At 38.8% G+C, this 24,491-nt stretch overlaps 1 protein-coding gene across 13 annotated transcripts in view; it reads right to left on the minus strand.

The window, feature by feature from the left end:
• Positions 1-24,491, minus strand: part of kaznb (kazrin, periplakin interacting protein b) — a 95,917-nt gene that overhangs the window by 10,629 nt on the left and 60,797 nt on the right. For 10 of the 13 annotated variants that reach the window (XR_010914371.1, XR_010914370.1, XM_067503430.1 and 7 more), the window contains 3 exons: positions 15,955-16,062; positions 2,134-2,325; positions 503-639 (listed from right to left, as the gene is read on the minus strand). Coding sequence is in view for 11 of the 13 variants with exons in the window: in XM_067503430.1 (XP_067359531.1) it covers positions 503-639; positions 2,134-2,325; positions 15,955-16,062 (437 nt within the window). In the remaining 2 variants the exon portion in view is untranslated. Of the gene's footprint in view, positions 1-502; positions 640-2,133; positions 2,326-13,158; positions 15,899-15,954; positions 16,063-22,302; positions 22,581-24,491 lie in introns of those variants that run through there. The other 3 variants (XM_067503431.1, XM_067503433.1, XM_067503427.1) reach the window with 3 other exon arrangements.

Genomic DNA, 24,491 nt, shown 5'->3' on the forward strand with positions numbered 1-24,491 from the left:
GTCAGATTCTGTGTCACAATCCATTTCCAAACTTACTGACTCCAAATGTATTTTAGTTTAGACAGTATCCGAACCGCAACAGGAAGGCAGATTCTAAACTTATGATTTAACTTTAGATTTTGATTTTGACAAATGCATTAATAATCACATACACTTGCTAACACATTATGAAAGGCAGTCTTGGAGAAGCTATTTGAGAGTACAGCTTAGCGAGCAACAGTACCAAATACTTCACAGTGAAAGAAGCTGAACACTGATAAAACTGCCCTGGGGGAGAAATCAGTCAAATAAAAAAGAAAAGTCAATTTGCTCATTGTGTGGCAGACCTAGTAGCAGTTTATACCAGTTACCTAGACCAAAAATTGCAAAAACACCATTTTACTACTAGAGTCACTATCCATCAATAAATGTACCTGAGCCATCATCAAGCTACAGCCAAATTTATAGTGCTAGTCACATGCAGTTTATTACTTGTTTACATAGTGATTATAAATGGTCTTACCTTTCTGTGCTGGTCATAGTTGCGTATGAACTCTCGCAACTGATCTTCTCTGCTCTCCAGTGTTGAATACAGCTGCTGCATCTGACTCACCAAGTCTGCCTTCTCCACTTTTAGACGCTTACGATCAGCTTTCATTGCTGCAACAAGGACAATTTTTTTTTTTTTATGCACTGAGAGCCACATACACGTGTACATCAAGAAGCATTTTAACCACCAAATTTAATGCTAAACAGGACAAAATAAACCCAACATATCAGTTAGTTTGTAACACAGTCAAAAACGACACACTGTGGTTGCAACAGGGAGCCAGTAGGTGACACTGTGTCTTCTGTTAATAAAGAGTTGCAGCTGGTGTGTGTGTGTGTGTGTGTGTGTTCTTCTTTTTATACTTCTTCACAGAGAAATGACCCAGAGAAAATGATGTAATCATCTCAAAAGATAAGTGGCACACTGGCACTTATTCATTCATTACATGAAACAGTTTTGGCTGCCATGTGGAGACTCAGCTGGCTCAAGGGAAGACCAATTGAAACTGATTTTTTTTTTTTTGGATCTCACAGAGGCTACTCAAAGAGTGATGCAACTGGTGGGGATCTGTGCAGGCAGAAGTAATAACAATGCTCTCCTGAGAGTCTATGTTCAACAGAGGGGCAAGACTGGAACCTGTACTTTCCATAACTACACACATGTGTCACCCAGAAAACATTCCTTCTTGTCAATTTTCAGCAACCTTATATTTTACAATCAACGTTCAAACCTGTTTTGCAGTAGTTGCACAACACTGTTGAGAAGCTTGCACTTACCACCTGCAAAGTATAAAACCATGCACTAAATCCACAAATGCTTCTTTGGTTTTTCGCAATGTTTTTGTTCAAGCAATTAATGCAAGACTGTCCTCTCATAGATGGGAACTGCTGGGTTGTGTAATAGTTGGATTTGTTTTTTTCATACTAGAAATGAAAACAAATCCAATCCCTTATAATCACAACTGCATTCCAGTCGACTTCAAGACCACATTAATATTTCTATGCAAAGCCTCTGTGTCATGATTGATGGAAGTTAATTAAAATGAGGCGAACCTGGAGTCTACAAGGCTGCTCATTGGGGATGATACCCATTTCTCATTTAAAGGCTGCAGACTAAACAGAAAAAGCAACTAAATCTATAAACTATAATCCAACAATTAGGCATCCTTAGTAAAAATAAATACATATTTATACCAGTGCATAGAGTTCACTAAGAAATATTTAATAGCGAGATACTTGGAGGAAGCCTGTGAGGCAAGGAAAAACAATTAACTCTAACCGTTATCGGTAAAAAAATACTTTAAAATTTAGCACACAGACATGTATACCGACTGCATAGAAGGACTGTGTTTCTAGACAATGCTTTTAATGTTTGAAATATTGTGGATGGGTCAAACACATGCAGAGACCTGAATATAAAAACTAACTGAACTAAGTGAACCTGGTTGATTTTCTTTGTTGATGTCATTCAGTTAAAGTATGCTCTTGTTTGAGGCAATTATTAGCCTGGACAGCTGTATTTGCACAAATTTGGCAGTGGGTGATGGAAAGAAGGGGTTCTGGAGGATTAGGTGAAATGACTGGAAGCCTGTGTTGGCTCCTGACCTTGTAAGGCCTCCTTGGCACGGTCCAGCTCCTGCTCCTTGTCACTCAGCTGCACACGGAGCTCGGTGGCTGAGAGCAGAGTGGCAGAGCAGCCTCCCTGGGTTTCCTCCAGGTCCTTACTCAACATCTCCTTCATTTGTCTCAGCAGGTGGACCTCCTCTTGAAGCTGGGCTACCTCCTCTTGCAACAACACTGAGGGATAAAAAGAGCGCCTGATAATTTAACTAAAAAGTAAAGCAGAAGATAAACCAGGATGGTACTGTAAGAGTGTTGGAATGATGAAGAACATGAAATCAGGAGAAGGAAAGAATAAAAGAGAAACAATGAAAAAGGGAGGTGCACAGGAGCAGGAAATAGGGCAATTGATAATAAACAGCTGTATTTAAAGAGAAAGAGTGTGATTTAGCTGCCTACTCCAGACTCACAGCTCCCCCTCAGCTGTGGTTGCAGGTGTTTCAGAAATCCAGATAAATGCCGAGTGAAAGACTCAGTACAGGAACCAACGAGCATAGTGGGTAAGTCAGAGAGAGCAGTCTGATAAGTCTTAATAAAATATCAACAACACATGCCGTGTTACTCAGATGCATTTCCCATTTGCTGTGAAATGCCTCCCAACCCTTGGGGAAAACAGGCAAGCAAATAGGAGCAGGAAACTATGGAGAGAAGACAATGAACTGAAGAGTGAACTAAAGGACAGGAGCTGGTGCATGCGTTTGCTGAGCCAGAGGACAGAAAAGATGAAAAAGATGAGAGGAGTTCAGTAAGTAGCAACAGAGGAACAATATGTCAAAATGATTTATGCTGCACATAGAAGGTCTGTTACAGTAGAATGCACATTTTCCATAAGCACAGACAATGACACACACAGCACAAGCAGCCAAAACATTTAACTCTACTGTAAAATCTGCAGCTCATGATGATAAATTCATAATCTCCAACATAAAAACTCTTCATGCTATATCAGTATTATACAATACGCAGGACAGTAGCAAAGAGTAGATGGTTAGAAAAGGTCGGACAATTAATCGAGTCAACAACCTAAACTGTAACAAAGTTTCTGGATTGTTTTTCTAAAAGCAATTTGGAGATGAAAAAACCATCCACTGCATTCTAGCATTGTGTGGACAAAATAATCAACGAATTATACAAAAGGAAATATATAAATCAATAATGACAATAATTATTGCTTAAAATACTAAACATTATTTAAAAAATGATAAGACTGAGGGGACGATCTAACAACTTGAAGTGATAATACTGTCAAGAAGAGCTAACGGTTAGACAAAGTTGGGATCTAAAATAGTTTTTTGATCTTAATCAGATATGGTGTAATATATGTAATATTTGCCAGAGTCAGAACTTAGTTATACATAGACCAAAACGCTGCTTTAAAGACAGATCATTTTTATACTCTACGTTTTAAACAAAGTAAAGTCCCAGGTCCCAATCAAAAAGGTCAACACTCTGATATTCCTGTCGGATTATGATTGCCTGGAAAGTTAGGGGATCGCCAAATAAAAATTCGTACAACAACCTATTAAGGAGATGTTGAGGTATTCCAATCAGTAGCAGGCAATCATCAAACCATCTGTAGACCCGTGCTGCTGGCATGACTGAAGACTTTAGCAAGTAAAATTCCGCTAATTGAAAATGGCTTAAATGTTATGCAGATCCCTGCAGGACTCCATATAAAGTAATGCAATTCAGGGGCAAGTATGCATGCAGGGAAGTGTGTGTGTTTGTGTGCAAATAGAGAAGGTCTCCTCAGGCCTGCAGCCAGACGTTTTTGTGGCTGCAGCCGCTCAGATAAGAGAGGAAGGGACAGTCCATCGGTCTCTGTCGACTCACAACTATGAAAACACACCGGGCAGTTCTGTGCTGCATGTAACAAAAAGAGTTTGTTTCCCTGAGAGCGCAATCTTTCATGGCCTTCTTGCAGCCTAAATCCGCTTATTCATCTGTTTACCTACAGGCTCTCCTATATTTGTAGTGGGAAGCCCAGCTGCAGCTTTTGATGCTGCTGGACAGAAATGTACAGTTTTGAGCTGCTTTGTTGTGCTCTGCTTAATCTTCCACTGCAAACAGGCTGTTTAAATTATCGGCTGCACTTGCTGTGATGTGAAGGTAACTCTCAACTTAGTAAGCACTGCAGTTGTAGTAATTCTGTATTTCCAAAATGAGCCCATTTGAGCCAGTCTCTGAATATATTAGTAGAATCATCACACATACAGCAATGCCTGGTGTGTTACAGTATATTTCATATTGTGTAACTCAATCAAATAAATTAAAAAGCAATGCTAGAATGTTGTCCTTATGGATATTTAAATTGATTTAGTGATTCATGTACATGGATGTAACATACAAAAAAATTATAATTGGCCTTAATTTTTAGCATCAGTCCCCTACTCAATAACACAGACCAACAAACATAATGTATACATTACTGGGGGGTAACATCAAAACAAAGAAAGCCCATCCAGTCTAATCTAGATCTCCCAGTTTTTCCAGAACATGTCACAATGTCACATTTAGCAAATATGTGAAGGGACACAGCTGTAAAATCTGCTTCATTAACTGCTGACTTGAGTTAAAGCTGCACTGACGGCTGCAAACCTTCTGCCTACAATAATTTACCTGCACACACGGTGTTATTTGCAATCTTAAAAGCTACCATACGCTGTTATCATATGGGCTCTGTCTGCTCTGAGCCCTGAGTGGTTGCGCATAGCTTGGCCAAGCTATTAGAGGCTTCCCACAGAAGAAGAGAGAACCACACTCCTGTTACACAGCAGTGGCCCATTCAATTAACTTCTCATTCAAGCTTCCCATTAGAGTGTCCATCAAAGCCAGCCAGGACCAGGTCATCACACTCTGTCCCTTTCCCTCTCAGAGGAGAGCTGTCACAAGCTAGTACACACACAGGCACAGACACACATATGCAGGGGAGAGGTGAGAGAGCAGTTGCTGCTGGCTCCTGATTAGGCTTGAGAAAAAGCAAAGACACTGTTCTCTGCCAGGGAAGGTGAAGTGAGGACTGGAAATGTGTGGATTGGTGGTCAAAGACCTGAACTAGTCTCCTATGAACTGTACGCAGGATTAAAAAAGGCTCCATTTATATACATGAATGATCAAAGATGCTTAATGCGAGCTGTGACAGAATGTAGAGAATGTGGATAAGAAGTTACCACTGAAGAGTTTTGCTCTTCTTAGAAAAAGTTTGTTCTAATAAAAAAGCAGTTGCAGACTAACTGCTCTTAGTGAATTCGAAGTAAACTCAGTATTTAGTGGCTCCTCTCATTAAACATAAGGCAATTTTACAGCAAGTGAACCGACAAACTCCTAAAACTTTACTCAGCAGGGATGGATTATCTGAACCTGCCTCACAATTTAGACATTTTGTTTTGACTTAATAAAAAACATTCCTACTCATTCAGATTTACTTTCAATCAGCACAAACAGCCCTTTTTGAAACATTGTCATTATTGAAATGTATTGTAATTATTGTAATTTGTATTATCAGGTCTTGATTAATGCATCTGCTGATTATTTTCTAGATTTTTCTTTTTTTGTCCAACCAGCCACTGAAAACACAAAGATATACAACATATACAACATTTGCATTGCCTACCAAATTCAATATCTTTCTATTGATCAACTAAGTGATTACTCCTCTAACATTTTCTTATTTAAATGTATCTATCTATCTATCTATCTATTTATTAATCCTCTGCATTATCAAAACTTGAAGAAATATGTGCATGACTACCTCTCTTTGCATGAACAGAGCATTTACATTTACATTTACATTTAGTCATTTAGCAGACGCTTTTGTCCAAAGCGACTTACAAGTACATTTAACATAACTACTTGTAAATTTTCTGCCAAACTTTACAGAAACTACTGGTTTAATGGACCATAGTCTACTTAACCATGAAAACAATATGGGACGATTAAGAAGGGTGTCAAAGATCTCTGCAGAGACAGCAGCCAACTGTTCTGCCTGAGGAGGTACGATGAGCACAGCTGTCACTTTCCCACTCGGTCTTCCTGACATTTCAAATCAGTGTAATTTGTTATTACAGTGGTTCTGCTCAGCTATTCCCATCCAAGACAAAGCCAGAGGCAGTGATGCTGTCTATTCGTCTCCTCTAATCTCTTAGGTGCATAACAGATAATTAGATAACAAGGTTATATAGTATTTTACATTTTTACTACAGGATGTAGGCACAGAGCATAACTGTCCTGTTGCAGCAATATTCCTAAATTGTATCTCCTGTGAATCACAAAACCACATTAATACTGGTTCGGAGGACACTTGAGAAGTCAAGCTCATTAAAAAAACAACTTATCGTCTGCTCTTAATAAATTTAATAAATTTTCGCCTGTTCGATCTACATTGAAACTTCTGCTTAAACAAATGTTCAAAACATTTTTCTTGTGCCAGTACTGACCTTGCAAACAACAAGTCAAGGTAGGGTAGCTTGTGGGTTCTCAGGCTGTTGTAACAGCTTTTGCGTCCATGCAACAAACATGTTAGCAAGACAATAAGTAGTAGTCATGGTGATAACTGCATTTAATCCGGTATTGTGTGATGATGATGATGCAAGCAAAACTTCACTGTGTTTTGAGCCTATAAGATCTGCATGAGGTGATCTCCATTTAACCACATTAAAAGTGCTGCTTGCTATATACATAGCAGGACACAAAGTGCATTAGCATTCCATGTACCATTCTCACTCCATATGCTACATATACAGTTAATTATCAGTTTCCACAACATTCTGGATATAAAGCCAAAGAAGGTTTGCTTGGCCATGCAGACTTTCCAGGTTTTTTCCAACCAAGCTGGCTCCTAGTATATAGTGCGCAGCTATAATATGCTATCTATAGGGTGGAAGAGGTCATATGAAAGGGAGGTGTTCTGGGGAATTGGAGCTAAATCGCTTTCTATAGAAAGTGCTGAGAGATTTTCTGCTGTAGCATCTAAGAGAGGTGGAGACAGCATATAGAGCTGGACATTTAAAGAAATGTCATGTAACGTTGCATTTTCCTGATAAATTACAATGAAGCGAATGATTAATTCAGTAAACATAAGGACAGCCACATTAAAGCGTCTTTTAAGGAGAACTATAAGCAATATAACAAATGTTCACTGGAGATGCAGGGAAAGAGAAAACAGCTATATAATAGAAGCTTCTCTTTTGCTGATATATTTGCTGCCTCCTAATAAACTATTCCTTCATGAGCTCACCTAATTAATAAACCTGACAATAAGAACATGTTTCCAAGGACAGAGTCCTGTTCAAAGGTTCCCTGAGAAACATTACGTAATTGTGTACCTGCAATGCAGGTGACTGTGTTGACTCAAACTATCAGCCTCCCTCAGGGGAGTGAGCTAGCACCATGTCTTTATTACTAGATGTTGGCTAAATAATGACCACAGGACTAAATTAGCTTCCATTCATGTTAACCTGTATGACACAATATGTGACAGGCTCCTGGCTTTAATACCTCAGTACCAACATGTGCAAAAACAAACTAAAAAAAAGCTCTGTAATAGAATATGAATCGACTGCACCCATTGTACATTAAACAGTATTTTGGTTAAGCAATCAATAAAATTTCTAACCAAGAAAACACATTTTATTTCCTGCATGGCACATTAGATAGTTTCGCTTTGTTACATCTGCGCTCAATCCCTACTTTGTCTGATTAGTCTTATTGGTCAACTAACTCCTGCAATTAATAAAAGTGATCAAGGTTAAAGTTAAACGTTTTCTCATCTGTCAACCAACAAGCATTCATGAAAGTGACTGGGGTAGGCAGACACAAAAAGCCAAAGATCACTCTATAGTTACATGTAAAATACTGTGCAGTTTAGAAAAATCAAGTTTAGACAGCAAGCAGACACTGTTACATGATATGTATAGAACATAATCAGTGATGAGTACATACTGCCTCCTCTTGTTAGTGTTGGGCTGCTTGATTTTTGTTTACTTTTTATCTGCATGTGTATTTGTGTGTTGGTTAGTCTGTGCTCACAGCTGGCTATTTCAGCACTGTATTATGAGAGGAGCACATGTCTGCTGAGCTCTGGCCTCCACTAATTACAGTATAAAGATCAGTTGAGATTGCCCTGGGAGAAGACAGCAGACTGCTTCAGCACTTGATTAAACTCACCATGCAGGTAACACAGTAGCCTTGACAGGCAGGAAAAACAGAGCATGGATGGACTTAAATAAACCCTGCAAGCAAAGTATTGATGACTGTGTGATAAGGCTCATCTTATTAATAATCCGTATTGCTCTGGAGAGCATCCTTATTTGACACCGTGTTGCTCTTAGGAGAACAGCAAAGAATATAATATGTTTAATATAGTGTGGATAGTACTGTTCAAATTCTATTCAAAGTACACACAAAGATCCCACACCACATCTTTTGTTTTTTGCCATTGTACTCTGTCACTCTGCCACTTTTCTCCAAAATAAAATATCTCAACATTTACGTATTACTGAAAGCATTTGCACAGATGTTAAAGGTTCTCAGTCAATAAATCACAGTGACATTGGTAATACCCTGCGTTGTCCTGTAGTGCCATAACAAAGTTGAGATTTGTATGTTTAGTTAAAAGCCTCAACTGTCAACATTTGCTTCAAAGCAGCAATATGTGAGTACAGCTCCAGAGATGTAGCATAGCCGTACACTCTTATTAGCCCCAATAGAAAATCAGAAAACCAGGCAACAAACAAACAAAAATAGTCACAACTTTTTAAAAAAGAAGTCAAAATTTCTTACAAGACCTCATTAAAAAAGTCTGTTTTAGGCAGCACTCTGAGCACTTTGTTTACACCTAAAGACAAAAGGACAACCCAAACAGTCTTTAAGGATTTATGAAAGAATAGCATCAAATCAGCAGCAGACCCAAATATGACAGAAAGACAGGAGGAAAGGAGGGAAAGAGAGAGAAAAGAAGACTCCGACTTAGAGGCTCCGCAAATAAACACATTCATTCTGTCAGAGGCTCCCTGCTGAGTCTCAGATCAGAGGGAGGCGGGTGGGTGGGTGGAAGAGGTACACTGCAGCAATTAGTCTGCTTTAAGTAATCAGAAAGACTATATTTAGCATCTTTATTGTTAATTTGTACAATAGTCATAGGAAGAACTTATGCAATAATAGAAGAGATAGACCTGTGGTGGCTGCATTCCGATTTTAGATGCTTAAGCCACAACTCATGGTAAAAGCAACGAGCAAAAAAGCAATGAGCCTCTATTTCATATACCATAATTTAAAAACAAAACAAAACTGGAGCAAAAAGCTAATTCCTGATACCTCAACACGCTGGGGCTCCAAGCACTGCACTTTCTGCATCCTGAAAGGGCTCTGTAAGTAAGGGTCAGGTCCATTTCCCACTCGGGGTCACTCACTGCCTCTCTATAATACATATGAGCATTAAAAATGAATGTTGCAGGGTCTCAAACCTACCTGACCACAGTATTCAACAATTAATGTGAACTCAGCATGATCTGCAAATAAAACATCTCTCTTTAGGTCAGTACATGTATAAAATTACAATATAAATAGTATGCAGAGGATTTTGTCATTTTAACTCACTTCATGAACTAAAAGGCTTGAAATATGTGTGCCGGGGTCACTGAAGTAGTTCACAATCAATGCAGCACACATAATGTTGTGCATACTGTTTGCATTTACACAGCTGTATGTAAATTTTTGTTGTTGTGTTTATATGTGTATGTGTGTACAGCTTGAGTATACAGTGTCTATTGGGAACAGCCTCCATTAATTTATTGCCTGTGGGTTTATATTACAATTGAGATCAGTACAAGGGTGCCAAGTGCAGATAGATGTAATTGATTCACACATTTATTATGTGCAGATTAGGCATGCTGCCAAGGATGTGCCACTGGAAGAGCACTGAGAACTTGGCCACGGCTATTTAGATTTCTAATGCTGGGGTCAAGAGCTGCGTTTTAGAAAACATAACCTCAGAATCACCTGACAGGCATGATTCACCATGCATGAGTTTAATTGACATGAAGTGATTAGATAAATTAACCTGGATGACATGTCTGACTAGGAAATAGAGAGTGCTTTTTATTTATGCTGACCAAGCACTGATAATGAGGTGACTTTGCACAGTAACTGCAGTATTTATGATCAGTGGATATCCCCGTTTTCAACACCATAAATCATGTTGACCCTTTTCCTTCTAAAGCTCCACCTTCTTGTTTCTTTCAGTTGTCAGAGGTGAGACATCGAAACGGTCAAGCATGTGCTCAAGCAGTTTTCACTCAAATATTGGCTCAGATTCTACACTCCTTGCTTTGTGTCTGAGTGTGGACGGGTGTGTATGACAAATTTATGTGAGTGGAGTGAGCGAAAATCACCTTGGAGATATTCCCATGGATAGCAATGCGTGAGGAGGCTTTAGTTAGTTTAAAGTGATAGTTCAACATTTTGGGAAATAGGTCTATTTATTGGCCAAACTGTGACTTTAAATGGCTCAGCCTAACATAAAGACATGATACCTGGGGAAACAGGTGAGAAACAGAACAGAAGAGATTAACCATTTGAATTAGTGATCTTCTTAGGATGCTGGCAGAGGGGGATTTTTGTTCCCTGTGGACATGGCTGTGCTAGGTCCTACATCTTTTCTTCATGCTAAGCTAAGCTAACTGGCTGCAGCTTCATATTAAAAATATGAGGGCATTCGATCTTCAATCAATCTTGCCAGAAAAGGTAGATGCCAAAATTTTGAATTATTATAAATCAGCATCATGCCACCATGTGGTCAACTCTGTGAATTTATAAATCCAAACACCTGAATTGATCCTTAGAATTTACTAGACACTGACAGAGCAGAGAAATCAACTTGGTTTTCCATGGTGTCAACCAGTCACAGATGAACAAAATGCCACAGGGCCTATTGTTGCTGGTTTAAATCATTTGTGGGCATGAAACATCTGTCAAAAACAAAAGGGTCTGGGGAGAAAAGGAAATCTAAATGATTTTATTCACCACCTCCCCCATGTCCTGGGGCATAGCAGAATATTCCCACAAGCTGCATGTGGCACCTGTTCTGCAGCTGAAACTACTAGTGAAGCTTGAATGTTTCAAACTTTATAAACTTATACCAAGCAGTTTAAATCATGTAAAATATAAGAACAAACACTTGCTTGGTGCTTATTATTGTTGAGTTTCACACTTACTGAGATGATAAAGTAATTAGTCAAGAGAAGCTAGGATTACACACAGAGTGAAGGAATATAATAATGGAGAATGCAATAAAAAGTTGATGTTCCATATAAAATATGCCACATGTCGTCTGTAGTGATTTTGGTCATGGACCATGATCACGTGGGGAGTGTGACGCTGTTGGCGATGGTACCATCTGTCTGTTGCAGTGCAAATGGTCAAACTCATTATCTTCTGCGACTGTGAGTGGTAACCTCAGGGTGCAGACTACATGAGCTGCAAGTCACACAAACCACAGTGAGATCAAACTCGTCTCTATTCAGCCTTGAACCGCCACAACACAACTGCACATTAACGTGAAGTCAAAGACACACACAAACAAAGACGAATATACCTGTTCATGACACACAAGCAAAGAATTAATTTCTCAAATACAGAGATGGTCTACATCTTCCCATGGAACTCAATACAACTCAATTAGATACGGCTTATCTTAATGTCTGCAGTCAACAGTAATGCCAATAAAGGTATTGATTATGCGATGCCTGCATCCATCCACACACATTACAGATATTGTTACTATTCCATGGAGTATTTCTCTCGGATGCAAGCTTCAGTATCTCTGCTGAGCTACTAAAGTCTTCACACCACACCATTCAACTACAACTACAACTACCATGTTGTCCATATGAACATGTTGTATCTTGGTCAGTATTTACTCTTTAAATACAGTGGTAGAAATAAGTAAATGTACCCAAGTATTGTATACATTTTATTTTGAGTTAATCTGTATTTTAATTCTATTTATACTCTTTTACCTTACTCCACTACATTTAACAGCTCCTCTACATTTACAGCTGTACTAGTTGAATTTTTCAAATTACAACAAATTAAGAACAGCATGTTATTATTATCATTATTTTAGGTTAAATATATAATATATATCTTGTTTTTTTAAATAGAAATAGGCCTCAACAAAGCTGTCAATGCTTCATGTGACCCAGATCCACAGAACAACACTGGTTATTAAGTGCAGACATATTCACTTCTAAGTACTTGAGTGAGACTCACCCTTCCACCAGTTAGAGAAGTTTAATTATTCCTGTTTGATTAGTAAGTTTTGGGGCATTTGTATTTTTTGTACTATTGCGACAGAGGCCTTGACAAGTTTTAAAACATGATCCTAGCTATTAATAAGACTCATTACTGGTGGATTAACACATAAACAGGATTTTAATGATTAATGTGACTGTCAGGAATCATCTTGATAACCGATTTTTAAAGCAAATATTGCTACTTTTGTCTGATTCCTCCTTTTAAACTGTAGTTCTGGTCCTCTGTGATACTAAAGTGTATATCTTTTACTCTCTTTGTTTAAGAAACAAGTAAGTTTAAGACAGTTTAAGTTAAGTTAAGTTAAGTTTAAGACTGATATCTGGGAACTTATGCACTTCCACTATTTGTCACCTTTTTATTAAACCAAACATATTTTATATACTGATCAAATGTTTTCAATGAACTTTGGGAAGTATCTACAGATGCTTAATAAATGTAGCTTGGTAAAAATTCCTTTGGGAAATGCAGTGACATAGTAAAGTAACATAAAAAAACAAGATTCTTAACATTTACAATAAGTACAGTCATTGTACTATACTTTCTACCACTGTATACTATATGTAACACAGAAGATTTTCATGACAAACACGAAGAGGTTCAGAAGTGAAGTGGTTTGGTTGTGACACTAATCAAACAGCAAACAGGTTTCTTCCTCCTTTATCTCCTTTCTAACAACTCTCTCTCTCTCTCACTCACCGGCCTTCCCCTCCTCCTTCTCGGACCTCATGTCCTCCTCGGCACAGGCTCCACTCGGCTCCACTGTCAAATGTGGTGTGAGCTCTCATAGCAGGTAAAAAAAAGAAAAGAACACACACTCATATAGATTCAGCTCAGTCCACACACCATTCAAACTAACGCACACAATGCACCACCACAAACAGCCGCTCCCAACTCCTTGGTTCCACCCAGGCAGGTTACTAAGAAGACGTCCCCTGAGAGCTACTCAGATACATTTCCTGCTCCTTTTCTTTCTTTCTTTCCTATGAAAGTACTCCTTTATTTCTCCCACTCTGAAAGTACACATTTAGAGACACGCCCAGAGGCAGCTTTCACCCCATGCCCACTCCTGCTTTTGTGTTTCTTGTCCCCACAGTGTACAAATGAGTAGGAGGGGGAGGGGAATACAAGCTGCACCTCAGGCCGCAGGTAATGAACCAGGTGAGTCAGTGGAGCTCTCACTCCACCTGACGGCTGAGAGCTAGCAGAGGACAGTATGTGCAATTACACCCACAAACTGAACGGAGAACAATACACGCCTCTGTGAAGATGCCATGCACTCCCTCTGGGCCCTCGATGCTTTTGTGTTGTAGTCTACATGAGTTTACATCACTTGCTTCCTGAATGTGTGTTTAGACCAGAGAATGTAGGAATGTAAATTCTGAAAAAAAATGTTGCCAGTGTAAACATCTATATAAACTCTTAAAAAAATGAAGCATAACAGCAGTGAAATGACATGAAGTCCATGCTTCAAACCAAACAGCTTTAGCAGAAGCACTCAGATTGGATTATTAATCTGAGCTCTCACATGCTATCTTACACCCCGCAGGGATTTTTTTCCCAGCTGTTCTACCTGGTGCTGACTAAGGACAGTACATGTCATAATAGATTGGAACTCTGATGCATGAGGTCACAGAGTAAATATGGTTAGGGCCAGTCCATCTTGCCTCTCTAGGCTCTTTAAGCCTGAAACCCTACGGCAGGTACAGGCAGGTAGTTTGAGGAAAACAGATAGGGCTGCAAATAAATGAAATAATCCTGCAGGCCAAGTTGGATGTAAACTTATTTTGTCATTTCCAGTTTATAAGCACTTGAGAAGCACAACTAGCATACTAAAGCACAAGTGTAATCCTAATGTGTGTGAATTTATGTGCAAGGGAAACTTGAGTAAAACCTTTTGCAACCAAAGAGTTCAGAGCAAGCATGCCATTTGTGCTTCCTGTCAGAGGTTGACGTTCAGCATTTTAGCTCTGTCCAAAGATCAGATGTGCTCTAACAGATAATTGTCACACTGAAGCAATGAATCTGTCAATCACACACTGACACCTCAAGGATTAACACCAGGCTCATTTTTTCTGAGTGATCAGATCTGAGACAAAACACTGTGATACTGTAATAACTCTTAGGTGTAAGTGTAAAGTGGAGGACCACTTTAGAAGGTGTACTGCAAGTGCACATGCACAGAGCCAACTCATCAGAACTTTTACATAAACTAATTATATCCACTTTGATTTACATTTGAACTCGTCTGACTCCAGCTGCCTTTTACTTGTCTAAAGAGCCACTGTACAATTTTTGACCAAATGTAGCACTTAATAATTCCAAGGTCATGGTGTAGCCTGCCTCTCAACTACACTAAATCTTATTCACAGAACTACTTTTATCTTGACAGTTCCTCAGTCTAAAATTTTCCAGTCCTCAGCGTCCTTATTCTTCAGCTTAACTCCCTGTATCACTATGTCATTCATTTGCTTTGCTCACATTAAAGCCAGAAGAAATCCTTAAAGCCGTCTTTTTCTCCCCTGCACTCTCCTCCACTGTCCTGCTCTCCCTTCTCTTAGCTGCACATGGTTGAACTGTCAGTCTGCATTATCGGTGCTGGGGAGTGTTGATAGAGAGCCGGGATGGAGAAGCATTAAAATATTTGCTAGAAGAGGAGTTGAAAAATGGGGAGGGGAGTCTGAATTTAGTGATGGGCACTGGGAGAAGAAGGCTAACGACCGACTGAGATCATCATTTTTGCCACCCATTGTTGATGGAAATGAGGCAAGACTCATCTAATGGCCACTAAATGTGCTCTGACAGTTTTAAGGGGGTAGTCCGGATGAAAAGATTGCAATTACGCTGCAGCTTCTCTGGCTTAGTATCAGTGCAAGAGCAACAAAGACTAATAGAAGTCATTAAGATAGAAAAAAGAAATGGACACAAAGCTTATAGATTAGACAACAATAAATACGCAATCAATAGACTTTATGATTGATACCTTTTGTGCTGCGCATTATTACAGGCTGGTCATTTTGCTTACCACACATGAGAGACTGAAGGAGACTATAATCCTCAGCTACACAGGCTTCTCTACAAAATATTATATTTCTACGATTGATGACAATGATTGGATTACATGATTGGCCATGCTGCAAAGCAATAATTGCACATTACAACACAACTCTTGAGCCATACATTTCCATAAAGCTCCACTTAGATCAGAGCTTTTTGCAAAGTAAAATGATTTTTCTCTGACAGGAACTCAATCAAGTCTTATGTCAGTGTGTACAGGATGTGCTCTGTGGCTGTGATAATTCAAAGGCTTCAGAGAATGGTAAGGCCCTCATGGTCAGGTGTCCAGAGCTGTTATCTGATTGTTCTCATGCTCTTAGCCTGCACTGGCCTTTGCTCCACTGTTAACCTCCCAGTTGAGCTGACAGCTATGTGTCTCTTAACTGCCAGGATAAATCACTGTAAATGCTTACTGCTGTCACCAAGGCAACACTGTACCTTTGCCTAGCGAACAGTCTGGAGTGCCAAAGTCCATCAGGCTGGATATCTCTGTTGGGTAGCACATGTCTGTCACCACTGTCTTCTGTCTGTGATGCACTGGTGGATCTGCCGGAGAAAAAAATCTAATGAAATACATATTCACAATGTTAGAAAAACATCCTATTCATATTCACTCAGCCAAGTTGTTCAAATATGCTATACTCTTAACAGTGTTTGAGTGTGTACATAGAGTGTGTGTGTATGTGTGCAACCTTGTAGCTATAGCAGGCCTGTTAATCAATCTGACGCGATGTCAATTAAGCACACGCTCCTGAGCTTTCCGACACATTGCAAATATGAACCTCTCTAACAAATGAGTGCAGTTGGGATCAGAATTTGATCTGAAACAGTCATCATGCATGCCTAATTTTATTTCCTGTTCTACCCTCAAATAAATTCCACCTATTGATTTCACAATGTCCCACTAACCCATTTCTGCACATATTCAGCTAATGACACTGATGAAAGACCTCCTATAGCTGCTCTGACTGAGGTTTTACCCTTCATTATTTCACTTTATTTCTTCACTGAGTTGACAAGGAAAACAGGAATAGACCCATAATACTCCCCTCCCCTTTCTGACCAATTAGCTTTGCTACACCCCCTTTTCTAAATTTTCCACCTTTATGATTGCACATGGAATGATTGCTGGAGGCAGCAATATAGTCACTGTACCAGGAAACGAGGAGACAACAATGCAAGTGCTTCCTCTTGAAGATAACTTCAGACCCACTATTGTTCCAAAATCTTAAAATTGAAAGTAATTCTCCTGATATTAGACATGGCTTTAAAGCTATGGATGTCAGATTTCATGCCAGATAAGGGCATTACAGCACCCCCTCAATATCTGCACATGCTATGTACTGTAGAAATGAAACATGTTTTTAGTTGGACCATGAACTTCATCCATGAGTACAGCAATAAGCATCTACCCTGAGGTGCCTTCTGAGCTGTACCACACTTCTTAAACAATAATCTTAGATTCCTTCCTAATTTACATATTTTGACAGTTTCAATTTCATGGCAATTTGGCATTTATCTAAATGACTGACCTAACCCTTCCCTTATCCTTCCCTCGTCCAGTTAGGTGTGTTAACTGACCTTTTCCTCACTGCTTAATATAGAGATTGGGAAGCAGGCAGATTCACATTTTGTCTAAGCTGCTTTATAACAGACCAACAATAATGAAGCAGAGAGAGACAGAGAGGGTGAAGTTGCTGGCACTGGTAAAAATGTACAGACTATACACAATCAGCCACAACATTCCCACTGGTCTTAATATTTTGTGCAGAGGCGGTCGAATACACAAACGCAATACTCTCAAGTACTGGGCAATAATCTTTCACTAAAGTAAAAGTATGAACCACAATATCTACATTTTAACTAAAGTATAAAAGTAAAAGTATTCCATTAAGAAAACATTTATTTTAAACAGTATTGATAATTATAGCAAAACACAGAAATTAATACAAAAATAAGGAAACAAACCTTACTGATGGTAAAGGTGGAGCAGATTTAATCCACTTTATGTGCTGACAGGTTGTTGACCGATACCAATACATCAGGTATTTAAAAAAAACACATACTTTTATATTAAAACCATCGGGTGCTAATAATTTTGTAGTTGATCGGTGTACATATTAGCACTTTGTTAAAGGCGTCAGCTATTTACACTTGAAAATAAAAATCTTAATTGCAGCTGTGACACAGGAGCAGCCACAGTGTCACAGTGGGCATGTTATACACATGTGCCTTTCAAAACATTTTGGTTGGATATGCAAATAAGTTCTCTAGCTACATGACACACCTACTGGAATAGATGAACGGACACCTGTGCACAATAAAAGAAATCATACAAAACATTTTTGTGCTCAATTTTCCTCCAAGGAGAAAACAATATATCTAATTTTATAGAGCAAATTATAACCGTATAAAAAATGTGCTTTGCTTTGAAACCCATGTGAAATCACTTGAGTTTGAAAGCTGTCTTAAGAATCTCTTTGAAATTAAACATTCCTTGTAAACAGCAAGTGAAAACCACTGTATCTGAAGGGAAACACCCTCTAGTTGTAATAAGAATATACTCTGGGTGTGTGATTGCAGAAATATCCTAAAGGTGGGGTAGGAATTCCGAGAGCCAATACAAAGATCTGACACAATTCCCCCTCCTATAGTGTACACTCAGCTGATGGGTGCATACAACATGTATGAGATACGATGGAACGAGGAGGCAAACACTTTGTGGGAGTCAGAGTGGGTAATCAAGGAGAAATATGAGGCAACTATCATTGGTGTGCAGACAGCTCATCTTTGCCCACTCTCAGCCAGCCTTTAATTACACTGGCATTCAGCCTGTCATATGGCAGACATATTCATTCCTGTATCAGTCACCGCAGCAGAAAGGAGGAGAACATCACCATCCTACCGTGGATTAACGGCGCCAAAAAAATGCTTTCCTGCTGAGTGGTATAACACGACCGCATGCATTACATCCTTCTTGGTGACTGAGACTAACCTGTACAGGCATCACTTGCAATAATCCTACAATAACACACACTGTAATTACTAGACTTTTCATTGTCTGTATATGAGTGGGCTAGCTTTGTATGTTAATTGTCTACCAATGTATTCATTACAGAACAAAAGGTCATTGTGATTTCCACATATATTGAACAACTAAAAAGGGGGGAAAGTGAGCTAGTGTTGACTGGGGGTTGTCGTAAGATTAAAATAGTGATTCAGAAACTCACAACCCATATTTAGAACAGGTTCTTTGCTAATTGCTTATTTTATGTGTTAAAGTAAAGTATTAGAACAAAAGCAGTGGTAAAAATCTTTAAACAACACTTGTACAAAAAAGGAGTTAAGATGTTTAATGGGTAAAATGACTCATAATCCTAAAATGCAGAGCCATGAAGAATTTAGCCATTTTATGTGATACACAGTAATTATCCCTCAATAGTGTGACAATAACCATAGTGTTCAAATTTCTATTATTTCCTTTGATGCATTCAAATTGACACAACATAATGTGAGAAGAATTTGAAACACTCTCTAAATGGAATTTCACAGCAGTGCTGACGGCGAATAAATTAGAAAGCTAAATGATGTGAACCTCATTGGGTTTTTAACCTTTGGCACAAGACACAGCCAAAAAGCCTTGCCTGGTTACACAAGACAGTGGGATTGAGTTTGGTTGAGATATTTCGAGTTTGAATATTTCACTGGGTAGACTGCTCATCCCTAACCTCGGCGCTCACAGTTCCCTATGGAATTATCAGGCACAGACACGTGGAGTTTATCCAAATCCCACTGTACTGCACTGTGCATTTCCACTGGTAGATATCATTACCAGCCTTTGACACAGATGACAATTGAAAATAAATCGCCTTTTAGCTAAATGGACATCTGGGGAAATTGTATAAAAATTCTCTGTGAAACAAGAAAAATGACAAACTAAAGCTTCTATAAACATGGGCAGCAAATGTGTGAAATTTTTTTTTACAGCAGCAGCAAAATACTTGGGGGATATCTTGGCTTAGCATTCAACGCACTTTACTGAGGCAAGAGATAGATTTATCCTCAGGGACAGACTGAAAGTGAAACTAAATGCTGTACTGTATATTGAAGGTTGAGCTGTCACATCTCTATAACACAACACAAACTTGCTTCCAAAGCACTGCAAAAATGTCATTCTTCTTACATTTTATTTAGCTGGGAGCTGAAAACCTACTGTCTATTAATCTGTGTTTCTAATCATACGTGACACAGGGAATCAATACTACCAGTGCTCACAGAACATTAGAGCTGAAAGGCTGCTCCAAGGCTTCTGTGATCCATAGCCTCTGGATCCTGTCTTTATGCTGCTGTTAAGAGCACAACAGCAGCTGGCCCTGAGGAAACATGCACAAAAAGCCCTTTCAGGGACACGTCCATTACATCAATGAGGAGAAATTGCTTGAGGAAGATAAGTGTCCAGGGTTACTGTGTTAAGGCTTGCGTTTCTCAGCTCTGCAGTGTCCAGTTTTGTTGAAAACTCTCTTTCTAATGATGTCTTTGTGAGGGACAAAATGAAGGATGGTTATTAACAAGCAACATGTAGAAATGTTTAGTATGCTGAGAGGCACTCACAAACCGCTGCAAGTCCTCCTCAGTGGTATTAAAAGTGTAACAGCAAAGGTTTCATCAGTGATACAAAAATATATTCTGTGAAATTATCAAAATTTTTTCACACCATTCATACTGGATTGCTATCCTGTTTCATCACTTCACCACCTTTCATTTGACAGACAGTTTTATCCAAAGTGACATACAAATGATGTACAATGCAACAAATGAGGTACAATCCCTGGTAAAACATCAGGGTCCTGCCAAGGAATATTAAATATTTTCTTTTAACTTTCCTACTGACCTAAAAGAAAAATAACTTCAAAACCTTCTCCATAACCTGTCCAAACAATAGATCAGTGCTAAATTAGCTCAACTTGGGTCCTTTTCTTAATGGAAGTCCTAATGTGTACCACAAATCTCAAGTACACTGTAACAAAACTGTGACACTGAACCAAATGCCTATTTGTGAACCATGCAACAAGTAAACAATGGCTTTTTAGGTCGATGTATTTATATAACGTTTTACTGTATGTATTTCCGAACAATAGATGAATAATAACGTCTATGGAAGCTGTTCACTGTTGGTACATATTCAATATTATAGGTGGCCAGGGTCACTTTTGAATGAGTGTCCTTTGAATTATAAAATCAGTATCACACTTTGTTAAAACAACATCAGCATTGCAGTGCGCTTTTTTTAATGACTGAATTGAGCTCTGCTGTTATTCTGACACCAAAGGAGTGGAATCTAACTCAACGAATTATTCAGAACAATGCCACCAGGAAAACAAGTTCATGATCCCTAACACTGGATGCACTACAGGGTGATTTAGTTATGTATCATCCCATGTCCCTCACTATCCCTTACTGGAATAGTGAGGGACATGAGTGAGGGACACTATTCCCTTACTGGAATAGTGAGGGACATGTTTTAGTAAAAAGCAATCTGTATATAATGCTAAAACAAATCATCCTTCATGCTGGATACCTTATAGATGTAGGACAGTCCATCAAGAATTTATAATCTTTATCACTGTGCCTCAACCAGTGAAAAATGTGGAATCTATTATGGCCCAGATAATATCTGTTTCTGGATCCCTGGGGGTTTAGCTACTGTCGTTTGTACACTTGTTAATCCACAACAGCCTCTTCAAAGTGCACTATAGGCAGCTCAAGGTTTGGTTGGATAACCCAGTGTCTGCAATACTGATGGACAACAAATTCATAATTTCAGTTTGGGTTTTTATTTCTAACAGCTAGGTTTGGTTTTCTTCTCATAGACACAGTCCAAAAGGGACAATGGCTTAAAACACTGGTACTATGAATAAAAGATATTTTTGTATTAGGCAAATAAGGAAAACAGAAATAAACCCAAGCATAAGAAAAAGGTGACCTATACATTATTAAAATGTCATTATGAATTCACAAATACAGTGAGTACCCAATAGACAAACATTTGCGAATGTAAACACTGATCATATTGTATACACAAAACAAACACACACAATCCCTCGTTGCTCAGGCACACTCACAAACACACGTGAGCCTGTTCATGCACAGATTGATGGGTCATCTGGTTGATTCTGTGGGTCGCAGCTGGTCATCTGACCTTTCGCAACCCAAAGGCTTTGCCGAACCAGGACAGCTAGATGAGGGTGGATTTAAAGTGAAGATTAGGCTGGAAAATCGGCCTGGAAGAAGTCTAGTGCGGACAAAACAACAACAAAAAAAAATCTTCCGAATCTCTTTGTGCCAATGCCTTTTCTGCCTTTGGTCAGTGCACATTAATGGCAGCAGCAGGCCTGGTCCTGCTCTTTAATATTACTGGAGTGTGTGGGGACATTTGAAAAATGTGAAATTTCTGCTGACCTCTGTGCCATGATGGGCACAGAGAGGAATTGATTAGTGCGCTTTACACACATGCCAATCCTGTCATGTCCATCCCAGCTGCCTCTGCAGGACCCAAAGTGTCACTCCCTCCAGGAAAGACACAACACCGAAGCTCTTTGCAACTGATGGATTTATTCCCTCTTAATTAGCGCTTGTTGCTCTTGCTTTAGGTACTGTATATCCACCGTCGAACTATTAAACATATAAAACATCACATAGACAAATCACGTTGTACACGTAGTGGATAACATAAACATTAAATGCGTAAATAAAATGTAAAACGGGATGCAAACTTATTACACATACCTCGCTGGCTGCACATCCAGGAGAGAATGAATTAAAATAAATATAACAAAACAAAAACAACTTATGAAACTCAACACATCACGTAAGACACCATAACTTCAGCTCTTTAAATTACCGCTCCACATGTTCTTCTTTTACCGAGCACTTGTCTTAAAAAAGTGTCCGTGTGCAACAAGGAGAAAACCTATAGTTCCTACCTAAACAATTAAATAAATCACACAAACATCCAAACAATATGCAAACGACACAGAAAATTACATAAATAATATTTATGGCATTTAAACAAAGGGACTCTTTTCTCTCTGGACAGCAGGACTGGGACAGAGGGCATACTAGGCCGCATATGCTTTACTTTAAAAGACTGCTAGAGACTAAGCTATATGTTTCTTTTGTGCCTCCACAACCAACAGATTAATTAACAATTAGTTGAGGTAAAGAAGAGTTTGAAAATCATCACAACAGTAACAGATTAAAGGGATCCAGCGCGATCCAGAAAGCAGAGCTCTGTCTCCAGAGAAAACCATCATTGCTGAAGCTGAATAATACAACACAATAAGGCAACCTTTGAAATCACTGGTGGGTGTAACACAGAATGCACAGATTTTCTTTTGGGGCCACTAAAGTATAATAGCTACGGTAGAATGTGAAGCATAGTTTGACGTGCTGGCCAAGAGTGAAGCTGGGTAAAGGTGAGAATAATAGAACTGAGACTACCATGTTCACCGGTCCTAGACAAGCCAGCCGCTGATGAAAGGATGGGAATCACCCACACACTGTCAGCTCTACCAGCCGACACATTGTCTTCAAACAGAATTGAATATCATCTGCAATGTACAACAACTTCATACAGCAAATTCTAACTGAAGCCTAGAAACAATATCTGCTGGGACAACAGTACCTGTTTAATAGGATATTTTTTTATTGATTTTTAAAAGATGCTATTGTGGTGTGACATACTCTACTTTGCTAAGTAGGTTTTGGCTGTTAGAGCTGCCATAGCTGTCTAATACAGTTGCTAATAACAGCGGAAAGCACAGAACATAGAAGTCATGCCGTGCTTTTTTGCATCAATGCAATATAAACAACATAAGCAACAAGTGCTTTTTTTGCTATCTTGGAACCAACAACAGCGTTTAGAGTTATTAATCAAAATTTGCTTATCTGCTGTAATGATCCTCAAACTGGCAGATGCACAATGACACACAATTGGGTATCATACCAATTGCCTATGAGATAATAATCCATGTATAATGATCAAATTTACTAGCAGGTCTGAAATCATTTTGGTCTATCTTGAATATTTAATTTACTAAGCAAAACGGTTTAAATAAAATTTGTAAAATGATCTAATTTCCCTTTATAGCATTTGTGCACAAAATCCACCCTAAATATAACAAAGCATGTAAATAAACACGGTATATAGCACAAGGAAAGACCATACAGTAAATACCTACATACTGTTAACATAAGAAGTACAAATACACGGCCACACAAATACAATCTCATTAGATAAATTCATCCCAAACACTGGTGCATTCCAAATTAATTGAAGACACTTTGCACAAAGCGTGCAGTGAACAATGTGTTATCGTTATGTTAAGTACTTAAGCTATTGTAGACAAGAATGATGCAAGAGTGAACTTTGTGTACATCTGAATTCCAGCAATTACTGTACCTAATTCTGTTCTCTTTAAAGGAGAGGCAGTTGGAAGATGCAGAGGATGAAGACAGTACCAGGTTAGAAAATGTTTCTTGTATACAGTATATTGTGATAATTTCCACTGGAATTATGGGACAATTGGCATACAATAGGGTGATTTGCATTTGAATGTGAAGCGATCAGGAGATGAGACAACAGATCCAAGTCTGAGGCCAAGGCTCTCTGAAGAATAGCAGATTGGTCTCTCTGGGTTGGGACTGAGTTGCTTGGGAATGTGTGAAGTAGCTCAAGTATGTCAGGGTTTTGGGTTCATATGGAATGGAGTTCAAACCCCTGTTTCTAATGTCAGAGTACCATACTTTGGAGCAAGAAGAGAAAATGTGACTCGACAACACTGTCAACAAAGTGTACATTATGATTTAGTGCCTTGAAAATATATTACTATTTTTTACAAACTGCAGTATATTATTTTCATGATTCAAAAGACTCAGTCAACTCTGACCAGGTTAGAAACTGCAGGAATCCTTCA

Source organism: Channa argus, chromosome 5 (assembly GCF_033026475.1).
Source record: "Channa argus isolate prfri chromosome 5, Channa argus male v1.0, whole genome shotgun sequence".
Taxonomy (NCBI): domain Eukaryota; kingdom Metazoa; phylum Chordata; class Actinopteri; order Anabantiformes; family Channidae; genus Channa; species Channa argus.